Source organism: Meleagris gallopavo, chromosome 2 (assembly GCF_905368555.1).
Source record: "Meleagris gallopavo chromosome 2, MGAL_WU_HG_1.1, whole genome shotgun sequence".
NCBI classification, from domain to species: Eukaryota; Metazoa; Chordata; class Aves; order Galliformes; family Phasianidae; genus Meleagris; species Meleagris gallopavo.
This window is the reverse complement of record NC_139405.1, coordinates 28,657,082-28,684,976: the sequence shown is the minus strand read 5'-3', so window position 1 is coordinate 28,684,976 and position 27,895 is coordinate 28,657,082. Positions and strand designations below refer to the sequence as shown.

Sequence of the window (27,895 nt, the reverse complement as noted above, 5' to 3'; positions counted from 1 at the left end):
TGTGGTTGGTAGATACAGTCAAGTTGAGGAAGTCTTCTCTACCCAGAAGAGTTCAGTTCATTGGTAAGTCTCTGATGATAACAAGACCAGAGAACATAGGTAGCTGTATGAGAATATTTTTACTCCTTCTTTTCTGCTCAGAGATACTGGAAAAGACTTGTGTGGATGAAAGACGGAAATGCTACTGTGAAATTTATTCTCTTAAACAAGACCAATGTAGGTGCCCTAGAAAGTCACTAAGTTATATGTAAAGGAGAAGTCTTTTGCTTTCAGACAAATTTTTCGATCTGCTCTCTTGTGTTGCCCAGATAGCGCTCGTTGTTCAGCATAGCAACAAATCCCTTTTCTCTGCTAAGGACTGGAGTTGTGAGGAAGCTCTCTTTTGCTGAGGTAGGGAATTTTCTTCAGGGAGATCTTAACTACCCAGGAAGCATTTTCATAGGATTTTTCATAGCTTCCTGTTTAATATAGAGCTCTCCAAGTATCCCATCTAGACTAATTAACATTCATTAAACAAACTAGGGGATTGCTGTACATCTACCCAACTCCCTTTCTTTACCCAGGCCGTGCCTCAAGAACTGATTCAGTCAGCCTCTTGCTTCTACCTCTGTCTCAGGGAGGTGGTGGTGAAGCAGAGCCTGCTTCATGAGACTTGCTGGCTAGCTACTCTTTTAAGCAAATTCCCTCTCCTCCTCCAGTGCAGTGGCATGCCTACGTCCACTAAAAATCTGCATGCCTGCTTGACTGTAAACTGTTTAATTTAAATGGTTCCTTAGATACAGTATCTCTCGATCTTGCCTTGTGCACCAAAGACATTGGCGGGCTAGTGGATGGGCTGACAGGAGCCCAGTGCTTAGTGTGGAACAACTCCATCCAGCAACATGGAATGGGTGCTGACTGCGTATGAAGCAACTTTATGGAAGACCCAAGAATGCTGGAGGACAGCAAGCTGAACATAAATCAGCAGTGTGCCCTTGTGGCATTGTAGACTGACTGCGGTACGTTAGTAAGAGTGTAGCCAGATCAAGGGAAGTGACAGACCCATTCCATTCAGCACCTATGAAACTACTTCTGGTGTCCAGGTTCAAGAAAGTCATTGTGTTCTGACCCCCTGTAATCCATGGATCTTGCCTCAGTTTTTTCACCACTGTATGTCAGGGAATAAAGTAAGTGATGTAGGAGTTGCTGAGAACTAGATTTATTCAGCCTGGAGAACAGAAGGCTAAGCAAGGATTCTATTGCAGTCTTCAGCTACCTAATGGTAATTATAGAGAAAATGGAGCTGGACTTCTTACAGACGTACATGGTGAAAGGACAAGGGGGACAAGTTATTGCAAGAGGGGTTCCAGCTGTTTGTCAGAGGTGGGGGGAAAAAAAAAAAAAAAAAAGAGTTGCCTGATGTGGGAAAAGGGGCCTATTGGGGCTGTGCAGTATCTGACATGGACATATTTAAAACTTGGTGGGACAGAGACCTGAGCAAACCTGCTGAATTGAGCAAGGGACTTCTGGAGATTCCTTTCAACTTGAATTTGATTCAGAATATCAGCCGAAAGCCTAGAGTGCACAAGATATTCTAAGTACTGTCAACCCTGCCAGTCAAATGATTCTATACCCACCAAAGTGTCCCATGGCAGACTGTCAGCAGACACTGGTAGCACTGACTGGTTCTGTGGCCCAGGATAGTACTGTAAGCTCTTCTGTGAGGTTCAGGCACCTTCCATTATCCTGTTGAGTGGCTTGTGTATCTATTAAAAGAAAGCTAAGGACTACTCTTGTGAATGGTTCCCTATAGTTGTAACCCTGAGCACTCCTTTCCCTCCCACAGGGAAAAAATACTTTATTTCATATTGGTCTTTTTTTTTTTTTTTTTTGCTAGCTGTGTCTTTGAACTTGCCATTTAAATCACAGAGTCATCAGTCACTTTAAGACAGTTTAACTGCTTTTATGAAGTCTTATACAGTTACAGTCAGTTACAGTGTTTTGAAGATCTAACACACCATGGAGGTGGGAAGGAACAAGAAGTATCCTCCATATGCCAAGGTATTTTTAAAAGATTCTAATCCCTGGTAGACTGTTTCTTTCATTAACAAGATAACAAAGTAAGTTTTGATTATATTTCCCATTTACAAATGGAGAGAAGTGTACACAGGGAAACATCTTGGGGAACAAGAAAGCATGTGACCTGCTCCTAAATTTGAAAGGCCTTCTAGGCAAAATACAGCCAGGAGCTGAATAAATAGCATTGCTGACAGCAGGGGGGATGTGTAGTGGAGTAGCACTTAAAACATATTGAAACCTACCATGGTTACTTTTGAGGCTACTTTTCCTTCATTTGTTTATTTATTTATTCTTTTTCGGATCACGGTGTGTCAGAAGCGGAACAATGAATTATTCAGTGGCATTGTTTCTTTCTTTCTTTGTGATCTTAGGCTGGCCAAGTCTACCTTGACATTGATCCCACTGCTGGGAACCCATGAGGTCATCTTTGCCTTTATTACTGATGAACATGCCAGAGGGATGCTGCGCTTTGTGAAGCTTTTTACTGAGCTCTCCTTTGCTTCTTTCCAGGTAGCATTCATACTTGGCACATGTGGATATTTTGTAACTCCTGTTTGTTTGGTGTCCTGCTCATGGTCTCATTCCTGTTTATTGTATTTCTCAATTTAGCACTGGATATTGCAGGTTTATGCCAGTGATATGATAACTCATTTTTAATATTTAGTTTAGATGTTAATGTCACTCTATTTTCAATAAGTCTTACATTTCTCACAGTAAACTGGTATTCCCATCCATGTATTAAGCTCTACTCCCTGTGGGGTGCCTCAAGGCAATAATGAAATTGTCTGTGATTTCCTGTGATTGTATAATGGTGTTGCTGAAAGCAAATTTGGTGCCTTCTCTTGCATTTTTGATACTCTTGAAAATCAGTGCTGTGAGAAGTAGTTGTCTACAGCTGAAACTGCATGTGAGGCAAATGTAGATTTACTGTGATTTTTATTTATCTGTTGCCTTAGGTAAAGCCATTTTTAAAATAATCTCCTTGTCTAAGGGAATCATTATTCTTCCAGTTTACCTGCTCACCCATTCATTTATCAAGCACAGAGCTGTATTTAAGCTCACTGTGAATTGTTTATATTAAGTGTTTATGGCCAGAAGACAGGTAAGGAAGAAGCAGAGGGAAAGAGGTGTTAGGAAAAAATGACAGAGGTTGAAGAACATAGTAGCTTATTTTTCCTAAGATTGTGTGCTTTGAGACATAGTTTGATCAAATTTCTCTGCCATAAGGGCTGTCAGAGACCACCCTTTGTCTTCATCTTTCATTCTTGTTTTTCTCTCACCATGGAACATGCCAGTGTGGAGCTCAGTCCTCTGCAGCTTTGCTTGGCAAAGCACGAGAACTGCTCTGCTCTGCTCTGCTCTTCTCACTCCTCTTCTGTTTTTTGTTGATTTCAGGGGCTGATGGTTGCAATTCTCTACTGTTTCATCAATAATGAGGTAAGAGAGATACTACAAATTGCTCCAGCTTGCACTATCAGCAGCCACTGTAGAAAAAGGAAATTGAAAGTGGTTTTGAATTGCTAAATGATCTTGAACTGCTGAAAGTCCTACTGAGGACTTTTTTTTTTTTTTAAATCTACTCTTTCTATAGACCGTCCTCTTTACAGCCACACGGGATAACTTTTCAGACAATTCTTGTTGGAAAGAATCCAGGCAATGTACTTCAAGAGTGTTATTTGTAGGCATGAAATCTTGCAAGTTTTCTTGCTTACAATTGTATAGTTTTCAGTGATTGAACTTTCATTTTATTGAGACAGTTGCTCCTTTTAATCTATTCCAAAGAGCTTCTAATGTGCTTGCTTTGATTAATATTGAAGTAGAGCCCTTTTTATTCTACAACTCCAAGCAGCTCACTGGTGAGATTGTAGAGTATTCGTGGCCAATGTCTGTACGGTTTAATTTAGTCTGGTTTCCCTGCATCCCTGCTACTGAAAATGTCATCACTCTCTCATTAAAATATAGCACTGAACTTCAAGGAGTAGCAAGTTCTCCCAAAAGCTCCAGCCTCAAAGCTTTGAGCCAATATGAATACAGGTACCACCTTCTAGGGCATCTACTGAACTCCAGACCTGTTAGAGTATTGTTCTGTTTCTGTACTGCTTAAACCTTTCGTGTTACCTTCTAAGTGGTCGTTATTATTTATTCACTCAGCAGCCAGGTTTGCAAAGGAAGCAAAAACACTACTGATTTGGCAGCACATTATTAAGTCTAATGCAAGTCAATGTGTTTTGCATTAGTGCTAAGTCTACTTTTAAATATGACACAGTGATCCAAGATCATCTGTTGAAAGATAGACCTCATCAAGTAATTGAAATCAATGGAAAAAATGTTCTAATTATGTCATTATGACTAGGCTGGAGTTAACAAAAAAGCAGCAGGCATGCTGAATAAAGCCCTGCAGGAGACTGTTCACTTTTGTAGCTGTGGGTAAGATTATGTTTAAGTGAATGTGTTAATTGCACCACTTATGAAAGCTAGAGGTGGGTAGCAGCAGGCTTTGCTCAAGCATGAATTGGAAAATACTTGTTTAAAATCCTTTGTACACTTTTACAGGTGTAAATCCTGAAATTAAGAACCATCTGCTGCTGTATCATTTATTTTGATTCACTTTGGCCTCTGCTCACACATCTCCTGTGCAGCTGCAGCCAGGCCCCTGGTGAATAATGTCCAATAGTTTCCTCCAGGTGATACAAGAACAAAGTTACATTCATTACAAACCCTGAAAAAAGAGTTGCTTCTTTTGACAGAACCTTCTGTGACATCTCATGTTGTTACAGCTCTTTTGCTTTTGTAATGTAATTTCCAGTGTGTAATTGTAATGTATTCAGTTTCATAGAAATCTGACAATCTAGACTGAATTATTTAACTTGTTCCAATGCTTACTAAAAGAAGGGAAAAGAATTTTGTCAAGCTCATTCATCAACATATTTAAAATAAATCCGTGTAAAGAGTTTGAGTATGTCAAGTCTCTTCTATTTCCTTCTTAAACTCTTAGTTTTTAAACTGTTTTTCTTCTGACAGTGTTTATGAAGTCTATCCTTGTATGCACATGGTCTGTATTTTTTGTCTGTGATTCAGTGACTTCTTTTCTTTTACGTTAGCCATACTTTTCTTTGTTTTTTGCAAGTGTTGGAGCCAGATCAAGGACAGAAATAAAGATAGAAGTTATGTTATTTCCTTTCATAGAATTTACTTACAGAAGAACATTAAAATATGTTTGTATTTCAGTCACATTTCACCTGAAATAATTCCTCAAGTATTCCTCTGAAGCAAATTACAGAGTCTCATCAGATTGGCTGTTATCACCAATTTTCTTTGAAGACTGAGATGGGTTTAATGTGATCCATTTTTCTGCGGTGTTGCCTTCTGTAAGAAATATTCTAACCAGAGAGATGCTATCCTTTTCCATCAGAATTAGTTTAAGCTAATTCAGGCTGCCTTCTGTATAGTTTTCCTTCTCTTTTTTTGCCTCCTTCCTATCTCTGTGGAAATACACTTCACCCTCTTTCAACTTAAAAGAATCTGTCCTAACTCCAGGATTCCTTGCCTTTTTTTGTTTGTTTGTTTTGGTTTTCATTACTGCTCAATCTTCATTTTCTCTTTTTACTCTGTATTCTCTATACAGACTATTTCTTGAAACTGCTCCACCAGCTCTATTTTATGTCATTTCAGATCTACATTCCTATCACTATGATTGTATGACCTGGTTTTTGCCAAAGTTTAACTTCTCTGTAATCAGATTTCAGACTAATTGCCACATTCTCAATACCTTTGCCTGCAACCTGCATTAGGCTCAATCAGCTGTTCTCTGTGAGATACCTTCTCCATTTTTAACATCCATGACCATCTTTTCTAGGTTCTACATACTTCTTACTTTTGTCTATGAAAATTTTCTTCTTCCCCTTTTTCATGGGAATTTTTTTCTTGGCTCCCTTCTCCCTGTACAGCCTATTTATGAGGAATCTCATCCATGCATGGATGCTGCTTGGCTAATTATTTGGCTGAAAGATCTGTACAACTTCTGTGCTCAAGATCTACTAAATAAATCTTGAACTATTACTTCAGTCATGTCTTCATAGCCATCTAGGCAATAAAAAAATTAATTCAGCACTGAAAGCAGAGTTGCTCTTTACCCTTTTCCTTAACCTTTGGAGGGAAAACTAATATTCTGTCATCCAGATCTATTCCTAAAGCATCATTTCTGCTATGGTCTTTTGTTCAGTTCTTCCCAATCACTTCATCTCAATCTTGCAGGCTATTTGTGTCATAGCTCTAGGATACCACCTGTCATGTCCATCCAGACAGAAGATATTGCATCCCTCTGCCTGATTCTAAATACCTGCTTCAATTGCTCATTGACTTACTCTGTCAATAAATACATTCATGTTCTCTTTCAGGATCTTCCTGTCAGTATCTAAAACTGCTTATTCCCAGTGCTGCCTAAGAAAACAGCCTTTCTCCATTCCCACAAAAGTTACCAATTACAGGAATGAAAGTATCATCCATTCTTATTCTGCAGACAGCGTGGTGCTTGTATTTCACTGCTTCATTTTCTGTCTTTATCAAGTTAGTCTTCCTCACTCTTATATGGCAAAGTATTTCAGACATGCTGTCTTTTTTCTTGTGCCTTTGTGTGGCTTTTAACACAACGGTCACCCAGAATCATAATAAAATATAGTATTTTATCTTAGCACCTTTCCTTGTTCCCCATTTGATTGTGATACCAGAGGGACAGATTCCACAGTCAGTAATGCATTTGGACAGGAATGCATTTGGACAGGAATGCATTTGGCTCTCATGTGCTTGTGCCAGGACGGTACTAAGTACAAGGGCTGTAGCTCTGAGCTGACAAGCAATGCTAGGGGTAACTAGTAAAGGAAGACAAGTGGCTGTGCATACTTTGCTCCTTTTTCAGGGTTTCTTTCCAGGTTTGGTATTTGAAAATAAACAAGTAGAGAAGAAAGACAAAAAGTAGCTGGTTCCCTAGAAAGTTTCCATCAGAGGGTGAAGATTTCAGCAGCTTGAACAGGATAACAGGCCTGTGCTGGAACTACCATTAATCTATTTAGTCTCTTGGTGGTCAGTACCAGACCCTAAGAGGAAATAAAAAGGAACTCTCCAGAGAAGGCTCACTTGAGTAACCTACCATAGCGCACTTAACTTCCAGGCAGAAGTACACACCCCAGTGAGTTCATCACTGTAATTGCTCTCCTGCCTTTTTCTAAATAGAGTAAAAAAGGTTCAATTTTACATCCTCTTCCTTATGCGTTAAAAGCTAATGGAACTTCTTACTTTAGACCAGTGGCAAGAACTTTGCCCATGGAACAGGTAGGCTCAAAATTCTGTTCTGAAGAATAAAAACCCCAAACCATGACACAAGGGTTTCAAAACCCTTGATAAACTCCCAAATGGATACAGCAATTACACAGTTTAACCCAGGACCAGTAACTGGATATAAGCCTTGCATAAGTACTACAACTTTTTAAAAAAATACAGTATCTGCAAAGAGATACTTTAATTGTTATCTAGAAGGGGGAAAGACAGTATAGTCTTTAATATGCTAGTTTGTTGGTATATCAATTCTGAATAAATATCTTTTGCATGGAATTAGAAAAGTAAATATTCCACAAATAAAAATCAGCCAAAGAATAATACTGATTGAATGAAATCAGAAGCAGAACTTTAAGAATGCCTGTGGTGACAGTATTGAGCAGGAAGTCAATCTTTTCACTCATTTAATAGTCGCTAAGTAAAATCAACTTAATACATGGGGCATGGAGTACAGGTTGTATGACAGATGAATACTAGTTAGAAAACAATACTGAAAAATTCCTGGTGCACTGTAGCATAAAAACAGCTTTATACAAGTGAAAGTGAAAACCATCATTATTTTAAATATGAAATACCCTGTGATAGACTAATGAGATAATTAGATAATTTCAAGCAACAATAATAGAGGTTTAGAACATTGCCATCTTTCCTCAGTAGTGTGGTATGTTTATGAATTTGCCCTTTTCTAACAGAATCATTTAAAGATCTGATTACTTCTATACTCATTCCTTTTGTTCTCTTGTTTTGCTTCTGTTAGGTTCAGATGGAGTTTCGAAAAAGTTGGGAGCGCTGGAGATTGGAACATTTGTACGTGCAGAGGGACAGCAGCATGAAACCTCTGAAGTGTCCAGCCAACAGCATCAGTAGTGGAGGCACGGTAGGCAGTAGTGTTTACGCTGCCACTTGCCAGGCTACATTCAGCTAAGATTTCTGCAGGTGAACCAGATTGAGAACAATGAACTGTATAATGTACCTGAAAACCCTTAAATACCCAAGCAAGTGGCTTAAGTGTGTCATCTCCAGCAAGAAACTTGAGTATATGCTGCTCATTGCCTGCAGGCTGTTGGACAAAGGTTTCTAGGGAGAGCAATCTGCTAATGTAATCAACACATCAGAGCAAAAATTGATCATGTCTAAAGTAAGTTAAAACTTTCTTCCTATTTGCACACAAGGCCTCCAGGTGTCCAAAACTTAGCATAGCATTGATCCAGTCTGAAACCACAGGGTCAATGGCTTATTATTGTTGAGTGAGCGAGCTGAGTGATCGACTGATTAAATTACAAGGAAACAGAATATGATTATTGACAAAAAAAAACATGTTGACTTTTATGAGGATAGGATAGGGTAAGGTGCTATCACATTTTACAAAAAACTTAGTGGGAGGCAGCATGGGCTTTAAGTATGAATCAGTTTTGTAGAAAGTTTCCCAAATCTGAAGTTCAGAATGTATTTACCTGTTTACCAGAAAGGTGAAGAACAGCATCTTGAAGGTCTGTAACTGCAGCAGGTAGCATGGTGTATATTCCTGAATCTTCTTTTTAGACTTTGCTTGAAAGAAACAGACCAAAACAGACCAAAACTACTATCTATTAGGGAACCTATTCTGATATTAATAGATGTGTCATCTCTACTGACAACAATGGAAATAACCACCGAATGCAGAGCCCTTCCGCTTTTATATGGTACTCTGCCTCTCCATGGTTATGAATAGGTATGGATAGGTATGAACACAGACAGGATAATGACTTTTCCTTCAAAACATTTTCCTTCAAAGCTGTGCTGTGCTTTCTGTGGATGCAAACACAGAAAAGTCAACCTGCAGTTACAATTGGTCTTACCAGACTTCACTGACTCGGAAGTGATTTGATATTTACAGTGTGGGCTCACTTTTGTCTCTTCTCTAGCCTTGTACATTTTCTCCAGGCACCTGAGATACCCGCAAGGTGTTCTACTCAGGGTAGTGGAAGGCTGAACTGTCAGCACGGCGGACAGCTCCCGGCTGCTGCCCAGGGCCCGGGTTGCCCACCTGCTCCAGGGCCTGCCCTCAGCTGGGTTCAAAAAATGCCCCATACCACTGCATCCTCAACTCAACGGGCTGTTTGTTTGTTTAAAACTGCAAGGGCTCTTGTAGAGAATGCATCTATGCTGCTAATTATGTTACCCTTGCTGAAGTTTACAAGAGTTGCTGGGGAAAACATGAGGCACTTTTATAAGCAGACCTTGGCCCATTGCCTCACTTAATAACAAGCGTTATGTATCTTTACTCAGCTTAGATATACACCTCCCCTTTACAGCTGAGACAAGATGCTAAAGAGTAGGTCTGAGAACATTCCTGCCCATAGCCTTCTTGTAATAAGAGTGGCTTCCATAGCCTAGCAGGTATACCACTCAGCAGAGATATTTTCAAGTCCTTCTTTGCACTTGAATCCACATCCCTTGTTGCCAAGAAAGGGGACTGGATATAACTCAGCATCTTTCCTGCCTGAAGCTAGATTGCTTTGCATGGAATAATTTAATCTTTGTATTAGAATTCAAATTGCCAACAGGTTGGATTAATTTTGTAATCAGCAGATTAGAATTAAATTAGAGAAGATAGGTTACTTTCTTCTGCTATAATGCTTATAATTGAGCTCCAGGGAAAAGTCAAGACACATTTGTAGAAATCCACCACAGTTCTCAGGCTGGCTTGCGTATGCCTAGCACACTGGCTTCTACACAGGCCATTCCCAGGCTGTGCCTTTATAACATTGTTTGCAGAGCTGACCTTGGAATGAAGCACCTCAGGCTCTTCTGTAAATTTAATACCTAGTTTCTACAATGCATCACCCTTAATACAGTATCTGACTACTATGTATGTACATTAGTCACTGTTCTGAAATATAATTAATTAGCTTCTTGTATGCAGAGTATGCATTGTTTTTCCACTTAGCATCTACGTTTGATTGCTTTGAAAGCAACAACATGAGAATCACTGGTAGGTGAAAAGGTATCAGCTACAGGTGAAATCTTAATCTATATGGTAAGACACACTGGAGGGAATAATTTCCTTCATTAATATTCAAGATGGATGCTAATTTTCCAGGGCCCTGCTTGATTGTGTGCTAACCCAGAAAAAAGGTTTCTGCCACTTGTGCAGCTGTTAGCAAAATTTGTTTTACTATGGCAACAAAAAGCTGTAGGTATGCGTTACACACTATTATGCTGGAAAAAATATACACAGTGAAGGAGGATAGACATTTGTGTGCGCTAAGAAAGCTGTACTTAGTTTCTGTCACAAAGTTTCCCTCTACAGTTTGACCTGCTTTTGAGCCCTGAGGCTCTTTTTGGCCTTCCCAGTCACTTAAGAACTGAAGGCTTTGGGCCCATAGGAATATCTGCAGCACCAGTTGTCAAATTTATCTTTTTATGTTCCAGCTTGTTAGAATATAAGTGAAAGAAAAAAAGCGTAATGATCTCAGACAAGCCTTGGTGTGTTTTTCTTCCTCTCCAATTAAGCTCTCACTTCTTTGTCTCTCTTAAGAACTGGTGAAACTAAGTGAAAGGAATTGCCATCAAAGCAGAACTACAGTAGTACCGTACTTTGAGAAATACGTTAAGGCCTAAAAAATGATTTCTACGTAATACTTCACATCTACTTCAGTAAAATCTTTTACAAGCCCATATTGTTATTCTTGCCATCTCTATTTCAGAATTTATACTGTGCATTTATTTGAGTAGCATGAAATAAGAAAAGCAACAGAAAGCACTGGAACAGATAAACTGCATGAATTTTTATTTTTTGTGCCTTTCAGCTTCATTCTCTTTTAGCATAGTAATTTGTTTCATAAAGTATTAAACAGAATAGTCTACAAATTCACCCTGACATGTAACTAAAGCTTAAAGCAAATTAAGCCTTTATTTCCATTATTGCTGCTATAAAGTTTTACTGTTTCGTGGATGTTACCTTAATATTTATTTGCATGTCTTTCCTTGCTTAAAACACCCATGGGATCTGTGAAAGGTGTCAAATTATCAGCTCCCCATGAACATTTTTATTTTATTCCTTGTGAATAAAGTTTCAACTCGCTCACAAAATGCTCTCACTTACTGGTGTACTTACCTTTTCCTAATTATCACCTGTTTGTTACTCCATCATTAGCAGAATACTTCCTAAGATTGTATAGACTCCTAATTCATGGTTCTTCCATGGAAGTAAAGATTTCTATTTCCACCTCTGTGTCCACTATAAAGAGTGCTCTGAACCTGCAGAGGCTTATTAATCAAAAACAGAATGGAGCACATTACCCACATGGAGTTAGGTGAAATCAGTGAAAAGAACGGTGAGAACTCAGCTGGTTTGTACATCTCAGCCAGAGGATGGTGAAAGAAGTGAGAAAATTCCGTGGTTGGCTTTATGTAACATTTGGAATTTATACAACAGAGCAGTAGTAGGAGCTGACAGTGTTGCAGAGAGATACTGAAAGATGCTTAGCAGCATTACACGGTATTTACTTGTGCCCTAACCTATTATTCTTTCCAGTCCAATTAACACTTCCATTTGTTTATCCAACAAAAGATGGAGCCTGTGGTAACTATAAATCACAGCTAACACAGAAAAGAAACAATGAAACAGGACTTGAAAGACCAAGGTTGCGACTTTTGTTCTCAACAAAAGGGGTATAAACTCAACTAACTGCTCTAAACAACTTAATATCAATTATTTATTTTCATGCAATCTTTTATATATTAGAAATACCAATGGGATCATAAAAAAAACCAAAATGGCTCATAAAGAAAAGTGCACACGGCTGCACACGGGATGATGGTGAGAAGCATCACCAGCTGTGTGCTGGTAAAAAAGGACGAGTCCTGCAACAAGCAAGTACTCTTTCATCTAAGAGCTTCTTGCAGTCCTGTATTTGCTGCTCACTGTCCCTAAGTTATGTTTCCAAAATGATGGTTAAAACCACGTGTCACCTGTCAGGAGTAATAACTGATATTTTCGCCTTACACTGCAGATAGCAAACGCTGTAACATGAAGCAATCGGGAAACCTGCACCAAAATTTGATGTATTGGATGAAGCACGGGCATGATCGGAAGCAGCATCTGGCTTCAGTTGTATCGATACCGCCTCGTGCCTTGTCTTGGGTGTAGACAAAGCCGGGAGGGAAAGCGGCAGGGCACTCCCTTACAAGTGTAGTCCAACACCGGCCTCCCGTGGTAAGCAGAAAGTCACCGACAAGTTGATGGCGCTTTGTTACGGCTTTATTCTGGAGCGGCGGGGAAGGAGTCAGGCACGGGCGGCATAGCGCAGGGCACAGCCGCATCCCCGCCTCCGCAGCCCGGCCCCAGCTCCGCTACCTCCCGGCGGCGGGCCGGTAATGCAGCTCCCGCTCCAGCTGCTCGGCCGTCAGCGTCCCGGCGATGGCGGTGCAGCCGGGGTTGAACACGGAGTAAGCGCTCAGCTCGCCCTGCCGCCGCTCGGCGGGGCCGCGTGTGCCGGCGTACATCCAGTAGAGGAGGGAGAGGACGAAGTAGGGCAGCCCCAGCTCCAGCTCGGCGAACAGCGCCAGCAGCACGGCCCACAGCAGCACCTTCAGTAGCAGCGGCCGCGCCCACACCGGCGCCGGAGCCCCGCCGAGACGGGCCTGTGGAGGCAGCAGCGAGACGTGCCTTCAGATGTCGGCCCCGCCGCCGCCGCACGGCCCCCACCCGCATCGCGCGGCGCTCACCTGCCCGCCGCCATCCGAGCTTTCAGCGGGCTCCGAAGCCGCGGCCTTTCCCGGCGGCTCCGCGGGGCGCAGGGGGACGGCTGCGCTGCCGCGGGCGGCCCGAAATTGGGCCAGGCGCCGCTCCACGGCGGACATGGCCGGGCCGCGCCTGCGCGAGGGCGGGGAAAGGGCCGAGCCGCGCCTCTGACGCCTCGTCGGGCGGGCGGGCGATGTGTGGCCACACCCCCGGGCGGCTGCAGGGAAGGGCGCCGCCCTGCGGGCCGGTGGGGGATGATGGGAGTAGGCAGAGGTAGGAGGTGCCTCAGACTGCGAAACCTAAATTTAGGAGGTTGTAGGCCGCAGCACAGACAGACAGCTACTTCCATCTTGCCTTTCCAAAAGGGGTAGCAGCACCCACCCCCTAGCTTTGAAAAACATCTGGAAGGCTTCCTTCCTTCCTTCCCCTCCTCATCTCCCTTCCATCTTTCCCTTCCTTCTTTCCCTTTCTCTCCTTTCCCTCTCGTTTTTACCCCATGATTAAACCTTAAGGATGAATGTCAACGCCAAATAGAAAAGGAAACGGAAAAAGTAAACCAAAAGTAAAACAACCAAAGCACACAAAAGGGAAAATGAGATGTTAGCAGCTGTAGTGACTGCAGCCTTGTGTTGATGCTCGAACAGCCTAAAGGGCAGCACTGGTCCAGACAAGAAGGGATGACATGGCAGCTGTGTTTGTTGGGCACTGTATGCAGGCCCCATTCATTTGTTGCTGCTGCTCTCAGGGCAGCCAGGGCCCCACGGAGGCAGCCCTCAGGCCTTGCTGTGGGCAATGAGGTGACACATCCAGGCCACTCCACCCCATCTTCTCTTTAACCAAAAAATTAAACTCAGGTCACACCATCTTTCAGCTGTCACTACAGCTGAGAAATAGAAATTTATTTACAGGAGCTGGCTTGTAGCCTCTGGAGTAAAATATTTATCACTCTCTACCAATAATAGTTAGCAATGAGACATCATTTTGTCCTGCAGTGCTGTTTCCAGTCACTTATTGCTTTCTCAGAAGTGACCTTTAGGGATGAATATCTCATGCATGTGTCAGCCAAGAAGTAAATATGAAAAGTCTAATAAAAACCAATTTGGGTGTTCTTAAGTTATCTTAATGTGGAAAAAAAATTGTGTCTTTTTGCCAGTTAAATAATTTTTTAAATGCCTATTTTGTACTTGGTTACAAAATAACTTTCTTTCAACCTTCAGACTTTGCAAAAAGTGCCACAGTGAATGATATTTTTCTCTTTACTTGTGGAAATTTGATTTTGAAATCACTGTCCAAAATGTTTTAAGATATTCTTCACAGGACATTACTTGAATTTTTTTTTTTTTCCCTCCTCTTGCACTACTGTTTATAAAAGCAATACCTCCAAGAAGTGATGGATACTTGCAGTATGTATCCCCTATAGGTGTCCATAGTCAAACTGATACTTATGGTTGACTTTAATGCTATGCCAGCTATATCCAGTGATTCACATGCTATCAAATTTTATTCAAAATGTACTGAGTCTAATATGTATTTGCTGGCATGGAATCAAATAGCTATTTTATAGCTGGGTTGGGCTATGTACATTGCAATGTGTTAGGAAACACATAAATGAATACCATGAATCATGCCTCTGAAGTCTGAGTGCACTACAGTAACCTCGTCTGTAAATGAATGCTACACTGCAGACAAATACGTAAACTAATTTTATATATAAGATCTTTAATGGCATCAGTATATCCTGTTTTTAAATGAACAGCTTCATTGAATAGATACTTGGAGGGGGGGGAGGGTCATTTGTTTGCTTAACAAACCATCTGGGCAATTCGCTCTTGACTTCAATGCTTACAAGTATCCTCAACACAATAATTCCTATCTCTGCAGCCTCTTCCAGTGGTTGGAAGTACAGGAGAATGCATTGTGAATTAGAAATCGTTTCTTCAGGACTCTTGAGTATCTTAGAACCTTTTCTCACTGTGTAAGAAAAATAAATTACGCATGGCACTACGAGATAAGCCTTGCTCCTGTAAACTGAAACTAAGTAAATGATTAATCTAAATTGTCAGGTGCTATTGGTAGTTCTCTACCACTTTGTTCTTGATAACTGAAATTCTAATACTGCCCACCACCTTCTAGGAAGATTAACATCATTTCAAAAACTTGCAATTATTTTTGCTTGGTTTTATGCTACATTCTAATGGTTGTATCTGTCATACAGAGAAGTCCACACGCATATCTCTGTCAGGAAGAAAATTTGTTATTCTTATAAATTTTCGCTTCAGCAATTCTGCTTTTTCCTTTATCCCAGCTATCAACTCTTCATTATGTTTTAATATTTATGACACAAAAGAATAATCCCAATCCAGCATTTTTCTTCTCAGCCAGTTATCACTGGCTTAAGGGGCCACATTTCAGTAGTTGGGAACTTCCAAACCATTAGCAACCTTGGACATGGCACACAGTCAGCAGAACAGAAGGAGATGAAGTGGCTGATGAAATAATTGGCAAAACTGGAGAACAACCAAAATGATGTCCTAAGTACAACTGATTTTTTTTTTTTTCTTAATTAATTTTCGAGCGTCTCTTCTCCTTCAGAAAGCAAAAGAACTGAAAACTAATCTGGGGAAATATTTTACACAACAGGTGTTATTAAAAGTCTGTAGCAAAACATCGACACAACTGAGTTAAACTAAATGCTTGATAGCTGTATTAGGATCCCATGGCACCCTGTACATTTGTCATATCAGCAGCCTATCATCAGCACATCTTGGCATCAGCAACCCACTTATTCAACTGTACAGACTCATAGCCCTTGCCTAATGTTTTGAAGTGTTTCTTACTTCCTACAGCTGCAGATATCTCTGTGTCAAGTTCATGCACGCCTGCTTCTTCACATATATCAACAGTAATCATGTCACATTAATTCTCTTGATGGATTAATCTAATTCACTGACAGAAGCTTTCTCCTTCATGCAGTAAGCATCCACACACACACTGATTCGCTAAGTGCTATGAATGCAGGCAGAAGGGCAGCCCATTATTAACATAATGATCTAACTTAATTAGTTCAATGGAGCTGAGGGAGCATTAGCTCTAGTTGTTGAGGTCTTAGGGAACATGTATTAAATATATTGGAGTGCACAGATTCATGCTTGTCTAATTTCATACAGAGCTTTCTGCATATCCATTTACTAATCATTACTGAAGTACAGAGGAGAGATGCTTCCTTTGTAAAAAAAAATAGTTACTAATTTTGCTTCCTAAAATAGCAGCATGAAGGTACTTTGCATTTAGATTTAAAGGAAATATTTTGTCTGTCTTTTTATCAAAGCAATTTAGATTCTGAATTGCAGATTTTCACATCTGCGTGATATCAAGATGTGCACGTTTGTGTATTCAACAGTATATGCTAAAAAGAGCTGAGATATTAGCCCTTGCAATACTGTTTTGTATGCCAAAATGTTCTGTATTTAAAGACAATCAAGTGTGAGCTAAGCAGAATTATTTTTTCCATCACAGCTATCTGAAATGTTCCTTAGGATTTCATGAGAAACTTCCATTTCAGGAAAAAAACACTAAGTTCCCCTTACTATTACAATGTCAGCTGGAGATTGCAGCTATTTAGTGACATAATTAAAACAGGAAAGGGAGATCAACTTCATTTGTTTTATTACATTTAGAAGGTTGCAACCAATGAGAATTCTAGCAGACTGCCTCGTTATATTCACAACTTTGATCTGATTCAGAATTCAAAGCTTTCAAAACTGTTTTCAGATTCAGAAGACCATAATTACGCCTTTTGTTTGTTTGTTTTTATCATATAACAACAGATATAACAGCAAGATTTGAATAAAGACTGAGGAAGGCAAAAAATGTAGCGCATTACCTCCCAACACACATACCCATTCTGATCTCCAGAAATCTTTCATTAAAAATGCACAGTAAATGTCAGTGGTCACACTGACTATTTTATACAACCATTTCAATGAAAACAATGGGCAGCAGAGTACTGACAGATTTCATTGTCAGAGGAACAGAATGTTTATGCAACAACCATTTCTCATACCTTCACGTAGCTGCCCTGTATGATAGGGCAAGTCATCAACATCCAAAGGACTGTAAATCATCATATCTGGTAATATACATTCCAGTTAGCTGCTTGGAGCCTTAGGCTCATACTCATAGACTTGGCTGTAAGCAATCCAAATGAATGTGAGGCAGCACCTGCATCCCAAGGAATGCCAGCCACTGGAGCTAAATGCTTTTTCTTAATTCCCGCAAATTATTCAGTGCAAAACAAGATGAAGGAGGGAGACATCATAGCAAACCTATTCCTCTATGGTTTGAAACAGAAATGAGCTTACTTAACAAAAAATCTTTGTAGGTGTGTATCTTTACAATATCTACGAGACACAGATCCAAATCATTACTTCTGAAAAAATACCAGATTGTGTGAAAATACCATCATTTGTTGTACCATCAACAAATTTATTCATTTATTCAAATTTCTACTCATTGTCATCCCTTAGCCCCAACATCTGCACTGGATTTTGACAGAGCTCTTAGAAATGTGACAATCTGAGTTAATTCACTCAACTTAGTAAGTTAAACTTAATGGAGCGTTATTCACAGACGTAGTACTTTTCCTACCAGTGTTTGTTCTAACAAATGACCTTTTTTGGTCTAGAAGCAGATCTATTTGACATAAAATAGCAAAAGAGAATCAAGATCTAAAAAAAGTCTTACATCCATAAAGGACAAGAAGTGCAGCCTTTACTAATGGTAGAGAGCTAGTGAAAAGCAACTTTGACTATTGATACAAATCAGTAACTCTTTGAAGCAAATGTTGCCAAACTCGCTTTGCAAAAAGGTCTACGCAGTACTCCGAAATCTAATCTGTAATACTGTAGCCTACCTCCAACATCTTCAAAAATGGAAAATCCTTAGCATGCCACTGATTACCAATGGATAGATGTACAGTTGTCCCAGGGAACAACATAGTTGTATGCAGAACCATAATGAACACATCGAGTAGTCTCCACTGATCAATGATCAGGACATAAATTGCCAGTTGAAAAGCCAGGCAAGGTGGTCTAAGTGAACCCGCAGACAGGAGGGAAGGATAAGCAAATACCTGTGGGAACAGCAGAGGCAACAATGAGACACTGCAGTGGGTTTGAGAGAAATGGAGATGCCAAACCAGACCTTGTGCTTTCCTGAATCGAGGAGGACCTGTGAAGTGCCATCTCAACTCTACCAAAGTCAGTGGGAATTTAGCCAGGATTATACTGGGATTAGAATTATGTCTCATGACAGATGCAACTAAATTCATACCTCACTGTCTGCATGGTGAGACTTGCTGGCATCACACGAACTTGTTTCATGTTATTTCCATAAAAAAGAAAAAATAATAATAATAAAAATACTTACAACTTCTGCTTTTACCATTACAGATGCAGTCAATTTACTCTGTTGTATTCCAAGTATTCCTCACAAATCTTGTATCTTATACACAGGACTTTAATAAGATAAATGACATGCATCTGGGATGGGGCAGCCCTGGATCTATGTATCTATGTATGGATCTCCTGCCCTGGGGGACAAGAGGCAGGAGAGCAGCCCTGCAGAAAGGAATGTGGGGGGTTCTGCTTGGCAGCAAGTTGAATATGAGACAGCAGCACGCCCTGGCAGCCCAAAGGGCAAACCACACCATGGGTTCATCAGGTCCAGCACTGCCTGTGGGGAGAGGGAAGTGCCATGGCTGAGCCTCTAGATTTGTAACAAGCAGAGCTCAGACATTGAGTTCTAGCTGCTTTTAGTGTGACGATGCGGGGCATCATTCTGCCTTTAATGGGTCTAGAAACAAAGCTTGGGCTGTGTTTCGGTATTTTGGGGCTTATCCTAAAAGACATTCAGCATTGCATTTGCAGCAGCCAGTTCAGCATGTAACCTCACACCTCACCTGTCTGTTCACTTCAATCCAAGTGGACCAGAGTTTCAGTGCTTCACTTACTGGGGCCGTATAGGCCATGCTTTCATCAATCAAGCCCCAAAAGGAAAGAAAAAGAAAAAAAAAAAAAAAAATCCAAGGAACCCATACTTCATATGCGTCTGTTGAGTTTTCAGATTGAAAAAAAAAGAAAAAAAAAGAAAAAAAAACAAGAAAAAACTTTTTCTAGTTAATTTATCTCACATATAGGGCAGCACAGGATGTGGTATGCTCATTTGTCATTTCTTTCAATGGATGAATGTGTGGCTTCCATATGGCTTCCATGGGCAGGACCCTACACACTTTTAGCAAGTGTTACCCTGTCAGTTCTGTGTGAGTGCTTCAGTAAGGACAGCAAAATGTAGCAAATATATTATAAATTCACGAGGGATAAGAACTTACAGATTAACAAGTCTGTCATTTATGTTTCTAGCAAAAAGGTAAATCTAACCAGACAAGCCCAACATTGTTTACATGTTAGTTCTGTAAAAACAAAGTGCTTGTTGCAGGGCCTTCATGTTCAGAAGATGATTTCTGGCCTTACATATATTAATGTGTACTTTCTTTCTCCCTTGTTAGTCTCTAACTCTCTTTTGGAAAAGTTCCACCACATTTCAGAATTTGTATTTTTCAAGATTCCTGATAGTAACTACACAAGGCGTAAGAGATCAATGGATTCAGCGAGGACACCATAAACTGAGGAGAAATGACAGCTCCCTCTGCTGTCATTTGATATGATTACTTTGAAGATTTCTGTATTAAACTCAGCTTTACATCACCTATAGAAAAGCAGACAGAGTATATGGATCATTATTTTTGTCATGTTAGAACTACAGCTGCCTGATCTCAATAGAACTGAAAATTTAAATCCATGTCATCTGCTTCTGTGAGATAAGATTCACCTTTCAAAATATACCAGTTTGTTCAATAAGTGTGCTTTTTATCACATGAACACTGAATTTCAACATGTATTTTGTAAAACCCAACTTCTGCTTGTCAAAGTCAAGAGTTACACAGCTTTAATCTTCACTAATTCATACAGCTAACACTGGAAAGCTGCACAATGAAGTTTAGATTACACCTCTTTCCTGTTACTGAGGCATCCAATTCTAAGTCTGATCTTCCAAAGACATATTTGTGGGTTGACTGCAGAGGCCTGAAAGGATTTAATTCCAGGATTAGGGACAGAAATACAATTTACATTAGGTGATTACTCTCTCTCTCTCTCTTTCCTGTTTTCTTTTTGGGTGGACATATATTTGTGATTCTAGGGTAAGTGAATTTTAAGCAAAAGGAAAATCACATATACAGAGACTTTTCCATCATGTATGTGTGGAAATGTATTTATTTGCTGTAGAATTGATCTCAACCAAAATAGATATTAATTTGTTTTTCCTTTAACTCACTCAGGTGTATGAACAGAGTGAAATATTCTGGATTTGTATTACCAGTATCTACACAAAATATCTGTCTTCAGAATGTGGGATACTGAAAAGGGAGCTCTGCGCCGATATAAAGAAAGTCCTTTTCATTAGGAACTTTTTGTGGTGCACCGAGCCAAAAACAGACCTCTATATTTAATGTCTCTTTCACTAAATTGATTTCAGAATTTGATTTCGGGTTTTCCATCTACTGCTTTCCCTTTTCAGAGGACAGTTGTTTTCTTTCCTTTTTCTTTCTGTCTTCTTTTTTTTTTTTTTTTTTTTTTTCCCCCTCTAAATGGTCAGTATCAATATTTAAATTTAAGTTCTAGGGGAGATTCCCCTCTTTAAAGGAGGATACTCTTTAAAACAAGCACTTCATTTTTGGTGTATACGTCTAATCTAAGAAGAAAGTATTCTCCCAGTTTGGCAGGTGGCAATGTTTTTAGGCCAGGGCCACCTATCACAACAGGTAATAGAAGGTTCTGGACTTGACTTATACCTTTGTAACCCTCAGACGTATCGTCATCATGTCTTGTTATTGCTGATGTGTTGCGTCCCTTATGACATGATCCAGGATATTTAGTGAAGGCTCCTCTGCTCTCTTGATGAAACTCATTGCAGGATAAAGACAACTGTGGCCTTTCCTTCAGCATCATAGATATTACGTGATCTCAGGCAGTCTGACATCTTGCAGCACCCCAAAGCAGGCAAGCATCAATCATCTGGGAACAGCGAAAAAAAGACTTGTAGTATCAAGGCAGACTGGATCCTGGACAAGAGCAGGTCACAGCCCTGCCTTGGCCTCTCTACACTGTGCCATAGACTGACAGAAAGTGCAGCAGGATCAGCACCAGGGGACTGCAAAGCAAAATCTTACAGCAAAGACATTCTGGGGAAACTTTTGTAGCAGTTCTCCATCTTTTTTCCTTATTGCTAAAATCCACCTCTCTGCAAGCACCTGCATTATGACACCTGTCTATCACCACTAGATGGTAGCAAAAAGGCATTGTTGAGACATTAAGGTTTTCTGCGTTCCTCTCTCCAACCCCGTACCCTTCACCAGTTCACCAAAGTATCTGTAAAGCAGACATGGAGGTATGGAGCTGGCGGGAGATAGGCAAAAGGGAGTCTGAGTTTGTTGATTATTTGGTGGGAAAAAATAAAATAAAATATAAATTTAAAAAAAAAAAAAAAGGAGGAAAAAAATTGCCTTGAACTAATTTGGAGACATTGGGGGAGGGGGGCTCTTGACTTCAGTAGGCAGCTTTACCAGAGACTGATCTCTACATCAGTGCTACTGGGTCACATCACGGCACATTGTGAAGCAGTACATCTGTCTCTCTATCCAGCCTTTGCTCTGGTCTCTCTCAGCCTACAGATCTGAATTAGCAGGCTACTGGAAAATCTTCTGTTGAAACATTCCTTCAAGAAATTTGGATTACAAAAAAAGTATCTTTTATTTGGAAAATTGCTCCGGGAACTCCTGACCATCTTTGTTCAGTGGAGCAGGAAGGTCACGATTTCAGAGTAAAAAAGGCAATGCTCAGCAAACTGTCTGACCTCGTCTTGTGCTTGTACAACATCCCAGCTACTGATGGAACCCAGTAGAAAGCATGGCAGAATGACTGTGCTGTCATTTGGTTCCAACCAAGTAGCACTGGGAAGGGTGCAATTTATTTATTTACTTCCCTCTCTAATTCCTCCATGTTTAATTCTTGCCAAACTGCAACTGAGTTGAGTTCTTATTGCTCCAGTACAGAAAAGCAAAGCAGGGAAAACAAACAAAGAAAACAAAACCAGTAACTCTTCATTAAAGTGAATTGCTTCAAGAGTAAAAATTCGGAAAATGTCCTAAGACAAACAGGACCAACTGTATTAGATCTTCATTGTGGCATTACAGTGGGATTGATTCAAGGTAAGGTAATCAATACTCCACATTTTTTCTGACCTTTGCAACATCCTAGAAGTACTAATTCCACTAGGATAAATTTTTCAACAATTTCTTGAGTATATTAATCAAATGCACACTTTCCTTCCTGAACGTCAGGCAGTTGTGTAATTCTGTTATTTATCTTTTTCATTTTTTATTATCATTTCTGACAAAAAATATTTTTTTAAATTCTTGGTTTGTTTTCCATTACTTAACTTCATATCCTTTTCATAAAACAAGTTTGCTTTGGAACCCAATCCCCGTGGCACTTCCGTTTCCTCATAGAAATTGTTATTTGTCTTAGTTCCTGCATTTAAGTTATAGCCCAATTTTGCTCCATTTTTAGATTTCACCATAAAATAATGCTTTAAATCAAGGTGAATACCTCTGTTACTGTAGTGGATTTCACAAAGGCTTTTCCTGATATCAGATCTTCCTTAGTCTCTAGACAAATACCACGGTTTTTTGTAGATGAAAGTTTTCCCACTAACAGGATATGTAGCCTTTCACCTCTAAGATAATGTTTTGAATCCTGTCTGTCTCAGTTGCCAAACAAGTGTCAAAGAGCAGCAACGTAGATTACAAGAGCTGAAGTATCTTAATCTAATTTCCAGGAAAAAGATTTTTGCAAAGCATAGAAGGAAGCAATTTGTCCCCTTTCTTTTGTGGCTGGCTTTGCTAACCAAGAGTTAATAATCAGAAACTAAAGGAAGACTAAATCAGTTACGAAATAAAGCCATGCATTAAGTCATGCGTTCAAGTTGTTTGCAGATTTAAGTTCTTAAGTGTAAGACTTAACTGAGTGTTAAGATAACATCTACTCTGACCAGAAGGATGCACTGCATTGCCCATGCTAACTAAAGTGTTAGTACGTTTGCTTTAACTCATCAGCAAGAAGGGGCTTGTTACCATTGCTTCCAATATATACATTTTTGCACACACGCTGATGCCTGTTACTGCTTTTTCCACATCAAGGATGGCATATAAGCAGAAGAAAAGCTTCCCTTTTTGTATGCCTAAATTCTATCTATCCCAAGCAAAAATCCTCAACAAAAGGAAGGAAAGTAGAAGGAGACTTCAACTGAAGTTTAACTGAAGGATTTTGCACGCAAAAAGAATACTAAAGAATGCCAATACACACCACGTACACAGGCTGGGAAAAAAAAGATCTGTTTCCATGTAACCTGTACTCTGCTGGGGCAATGCAGATGCTGCAGTTGGGTCTTTGCTGTCCTCTTGTCAGTATTTACGTTCTACACTCTATTGGGGGGGGAGGAGGGAGGGGTTATAAGGGAAGATACCAGTTGCCCTGGGACCATTCTGCTGAATTGTTATTCTATTCTGTCAGCTTCAGTGGGCAGGCTTTATTTTCAGTCATTTTCCAGATTTTGTTCTACAGAAATACTTTCAATTCTTGAAAGTTTTTCCCTTTTCTTCCTAATGAATGCTGAGGCAAAGAAACTCTGTTTTCCAGTACTATCTAGCTCTTCCATGAACAACTTCCCCTTGGTTTGAGCAATCCCTCACAGACCTTTTGTTTGAAACACAGTTATTAAAACTCTTCTTTGTCTTTGCAAGCAGCCTTCAACACTTGTTTGTCACATTGCATCTTTTGTTGCCTTTCTGACACTTCTGATTTTGCTGACTTTTTCCATCATTTTCCCATTTCTTTGGATTTGTGATGTTTCAACAATTCTGCTGATTTACATTCCTTATTCTGTCCTCATCTATCCTACTCTCCAAGGTTTAGATAACTGGTCATTTTTTGTTGATCAAATACTTCTGACTTGATAATAGCTATCTTGAAATCCCTGTTAGTTACAGGGATATAACAACCTATAATGTTTTGTGCTGTGCTCAGTGAAGTCCATAGACCTTCTCAAAAGGTCAGAGTCATAGTTATGTATATCAATACAGAGTTTGGCAAAAAAAACTTCAGTTTTTCTGTGTATCACTTTGCAGAAAACTAAAAATAGAAATGTAAAAAGAAGGAAAGATTTTGCCTAACTCATGTTCCTAACCACATTGAGGATGTTTATTACTTTATTGATGTGCATATTCATTGTATTCACTATCCTGAAGGCTCCAACTAGGTATTTCTCACAGGAGCAGGATGTGTGAGCATTTTCCTAGGTTCATTTGATCATTCAGCTACATGGAAACCTGAGCTTTGTTGGAAGTTAAAGGGAAAAATTTGTGTTTGGGTAGTTACATACATGTAAGCCTTCAGCATTTTTACTATAAAACAGTTTGGAATCAAGAGCTTCTGTCCCTTGTTCTGTATTGTAACAACAGCTTACTGTGAGACACTCGAAACACCAGAAATACAAAAGGCTGCTATACTAATATAAAAGACTGTAATATCCTGCCAGATTCTATAAAAGAACAAAAAATGATCAATTAGCATTGTGTTATCCTATCAATACTGGGCTTAATGTAACATGTGGATTTACTACAAACTGTAAACTTGAATACAGCCTTAGATGTCATTGAGTCCAAACTTTTCTTCTACTCACAAAAAATGCAGTATCTACAGGACTATAAACCTATTAGAAAATTAGTTCAATGAACAAAATTGGCCACTTTGCCTCTTAGAGTAACCTAAGCTTCTGCTGCAAAGTTTGGTCTTTAAGTGAGAGCTGTTATCAGTTTTGAGCACATAAAAATAGTAATAGCTTCTACTGCCTAGTCATAAATAGAAAAGAAAAAAAATAGGATGATATGGTTTATCACCATGCAAACATATTAGCACCCTAGTCTAAAAAACATTAATCTGCTGCATAGACATATATCCACAGAAGACAGGACAACACTCGCTGAAGAGAGACAAGCAAGTATTGAAATTCATCTTCAGGTGAAATTGTTATTTTTAATTGCCATTGCACTGAGTAGATAAATTTTCATTTCTAAGCAATGCAACATTCATAGTTTTGCTCTTTAGTCAGAAGCAAAATAAGAAACCAGTAGATGCCTTGTTTAAATTGGTTGTATCAGAATTGTTTGAGTTGGAAAGGACTCTTAAAGGTCACCTAGTCCAACTTCTCTGCAATGAACAGAGATACCCACAGCTAGTTCAGGGTGCTCAGAGCCTGGTTCAGCCTGACCTTGAGTGTCTCCAGGGATGGGGCATCCAGCACGTCTTGTATGTCATGGTTACGAACACAGTAACACCTGCAAGTTTCTTTTTGTTTTGTTTTTCTTTTTTTTCTTTTTTCCAATGGTAGATACTGTTTTATCTAACAGCTCACCAGTTAGGGCAAGTAATAAAAGCCAAGAGGATATGAGAATCTCAACAATTAGGAAAATATTGCAAGATCAATAAGATAGACCTCAGGCTGCTGTATTAATTGCATCCCATTGGAGTTTCTTGCTCCATACCAGGTAATCACATACCATCTGAAGGCAAACCTTTGATTTTTGTGCTCTGGGCTCTGGAAAAAAGAGTCTGCAATATTTTTTTTGTATTATTTTACCTGCAGGTGTGCTTTGCTGAGGTCACAGACATGTATTTCAGTAATTTTTCATCAACATTCTGCCCAGGAGCCTCACATAGCAATGACAACAGCAGAATTGCTTACTTGCAGAGTACATTCACAGCCTAAGCTTCTCAGATAAAAGATTTGCTGTTTTGCTCACTTTCTTGCTCTGCTTTTACAAACAGTCTATTTAAAATCACCAGTATTGAAATGTGAAACATAACTGGGAAAAAAACTGCCTAATGATAAAGAAGAAAGCCTCCTCCTACAGTCACAGCAATGTCTGTAGGCGCAGCCTACCTGTGAACTGCCTGGTCCTCTGATCAGAGAAATACATTGTTTTTTAAGAGCAGTTTAAACTTGCTGGAGCATGCACATACACAGACATTTCTTCCTATCCTGTTTTTTAGCAAGTATTTCTAACATACTACCTTACTGAAAAAGAGTGCAGCTAGAATTGAAACAATGCACAATATCTGGCTTTGACAGACACATTTTTTTTTGAAAGAGAAGTATCTGCTGTTAGTAGGTTTTGCAAGGCCATAAACTTGCTCTCACATGACCCAACAGCATATTAGAAGGCCACATTTGCAATTACTGGAATTCATACAGAGTTTAGTAATTTCTGTAAAATTAATCCTACAGACTGATGGAAGCCCATTCAGACTTTGCTAGCAAGAAGCATATTGTTTGAAAATAGAAGCGTAATGCTTTTTGGTATGTTTTTGCACCTGCAGTAATGACAAAATGGGAGTGAACAGAAACCTGGATGAAATTGTTCTTATCTTTTGCTACCATGGTTTATATTTAGAAACAACAACAGCAACAAAAAAAAATGATGAAGGCTATTGTCATAACTCTGAACTGTGCTCTGCATGTTTGAACACGTGTACAAAGCCCAAGTTTATCTAAAGGAAGCAGTCAACCAAAGATCAAATATTCCCTTACAGGGAATGGGAAGCAGCAAGAACTTTGGACTTTGTGAGTTTGAGTTTCTGCTGTGTCGCTTGGTGTGCCTCCTTCACAGAGTGAGAGAAGGAGGGTGGCAAAAGGGCTTCTCAGGACACTCCTGATAGTCTGAGCAAGTGGAAGGGGCAGGAGAGAAGCAAGAAGTGATTCTAGATGTTTCTTTTTTCTGAGTTCTGCTCCAAGGTTTCTGAGTGAGAAGGGAGGATGAATAGGGACAAGAATTGACTGCTGGTAATCATAGTCACTCTTAAGTCATAAGTCCCTGCAGCCTTGAGCACCCTCTTAACTTGTCCTGCCTCTGACCCACACTACAGGTTACCAGTCCATTCCCTCTTCTGTCCCAGTCATATTCCTCACCTGCTTACATGCAGTGAGCCATTGTGAGTTAGAATGTCCTAATTACTTCCACTCTACAACTTCTGCTTTTCTCCTAATCACTCCCTTCCAGCTTCCCTCCTATCCCAAATCCATTCTCAGCACTCCTTTTCAAGACTCCATGTCCCCTCCTCTCACCTGTTCTACACGTTAACCACAGAATGCACAGACTCTCCCATTCAAGAGCCTCTCCCCACAAGATCCTCGTTTCAAATTCTTCCTCCTGATCCCACAATCCACTGTGGAAACCCATACTATGTTCTCACTCTTTCCTCCACCCTTGATTTCCTATCCTGATCCCAAATTCTTTTCCAGCTCACCCCACCCCATACATGTGCTCACCCTTATCTGCAACTCCTCTCCCTCCTGGATCCCTGCCTCACCCCACCAACCCACTGCAGCTTTTTAGATCTTCTTGCTCAGCTTTGGTGATGTGCCCATCTCTACCATGTTCTTCCTCAGTAGCTGGGTGTTCCGCTAAAGCCTTTCTTGACCGACTTTTCAGGACAAAAGGTAGGGCTAAGACCTCCTCATTTAACCATGATTTCAGAAGCTCAGCCTGCACTTATCAGACCCCAACAAGAAGAAAATGGTATTCAAAAGAAAATAGTGAGGTGA

At 39.9% G+C, this 27,895-nt stretch overlaps 2 protein-coding genes across 2 annotated transcripts in view; one reads left to right on the top strand and one right to left on the bottom strand.

Annotated features, from left to right (window-relative positions):
- The window catches only part of GLP1R (glucagon like peptide 1 receptor), an 81,118-nt gene extending 69,510 nt beyond the window's left edge, over positions 1–11,608 (top strand). Inside the window, exons 11-13 of the mRNA XM_085219431.1 lie at positions 2,430–2,568; positions 3,454–3,495; positions 8,147–11,608. Of these exons, the coding sequence (XP_085075557.1) occupies positions 2,430–2,568; positions 3,454–3,495; positions 8,147–8,314 (349 nt within the window). The 3' untranslated portion in view covers positions 8,315–11,608. The remainder of the gene's footprint in view (positions 1–2,429; positions 2,569–3,453; positions 3,496–8,146) is intronic.
- A 467-nt stretch (positions 11,609–12,075) lies between these two features.
- Positions 12,076–13,292, bottom strand: SAYSD1 (SAYSVFN motif domain containing 1). The gene is made up of 2 exons (XM_085219432.1): positions 13,102–13,292; positions 12,076–13,017 (listed from the first exon to the last, which is right to left on the bottom strand). The coding sequence occupies exons 1-2, from the start codon at positions 13,234–13,236 to the stop codon at positions 12,727–12,729; spliced, it is 426 nt and encodes a 141-aa protein (XP_085075558.1). The 5' UTR covers positions 13,237–13,292; the 3' UTR covers positions 12,076–12,726.
- Positions 13,293–27,895: the final 14,603 nt, after the last annotated feature.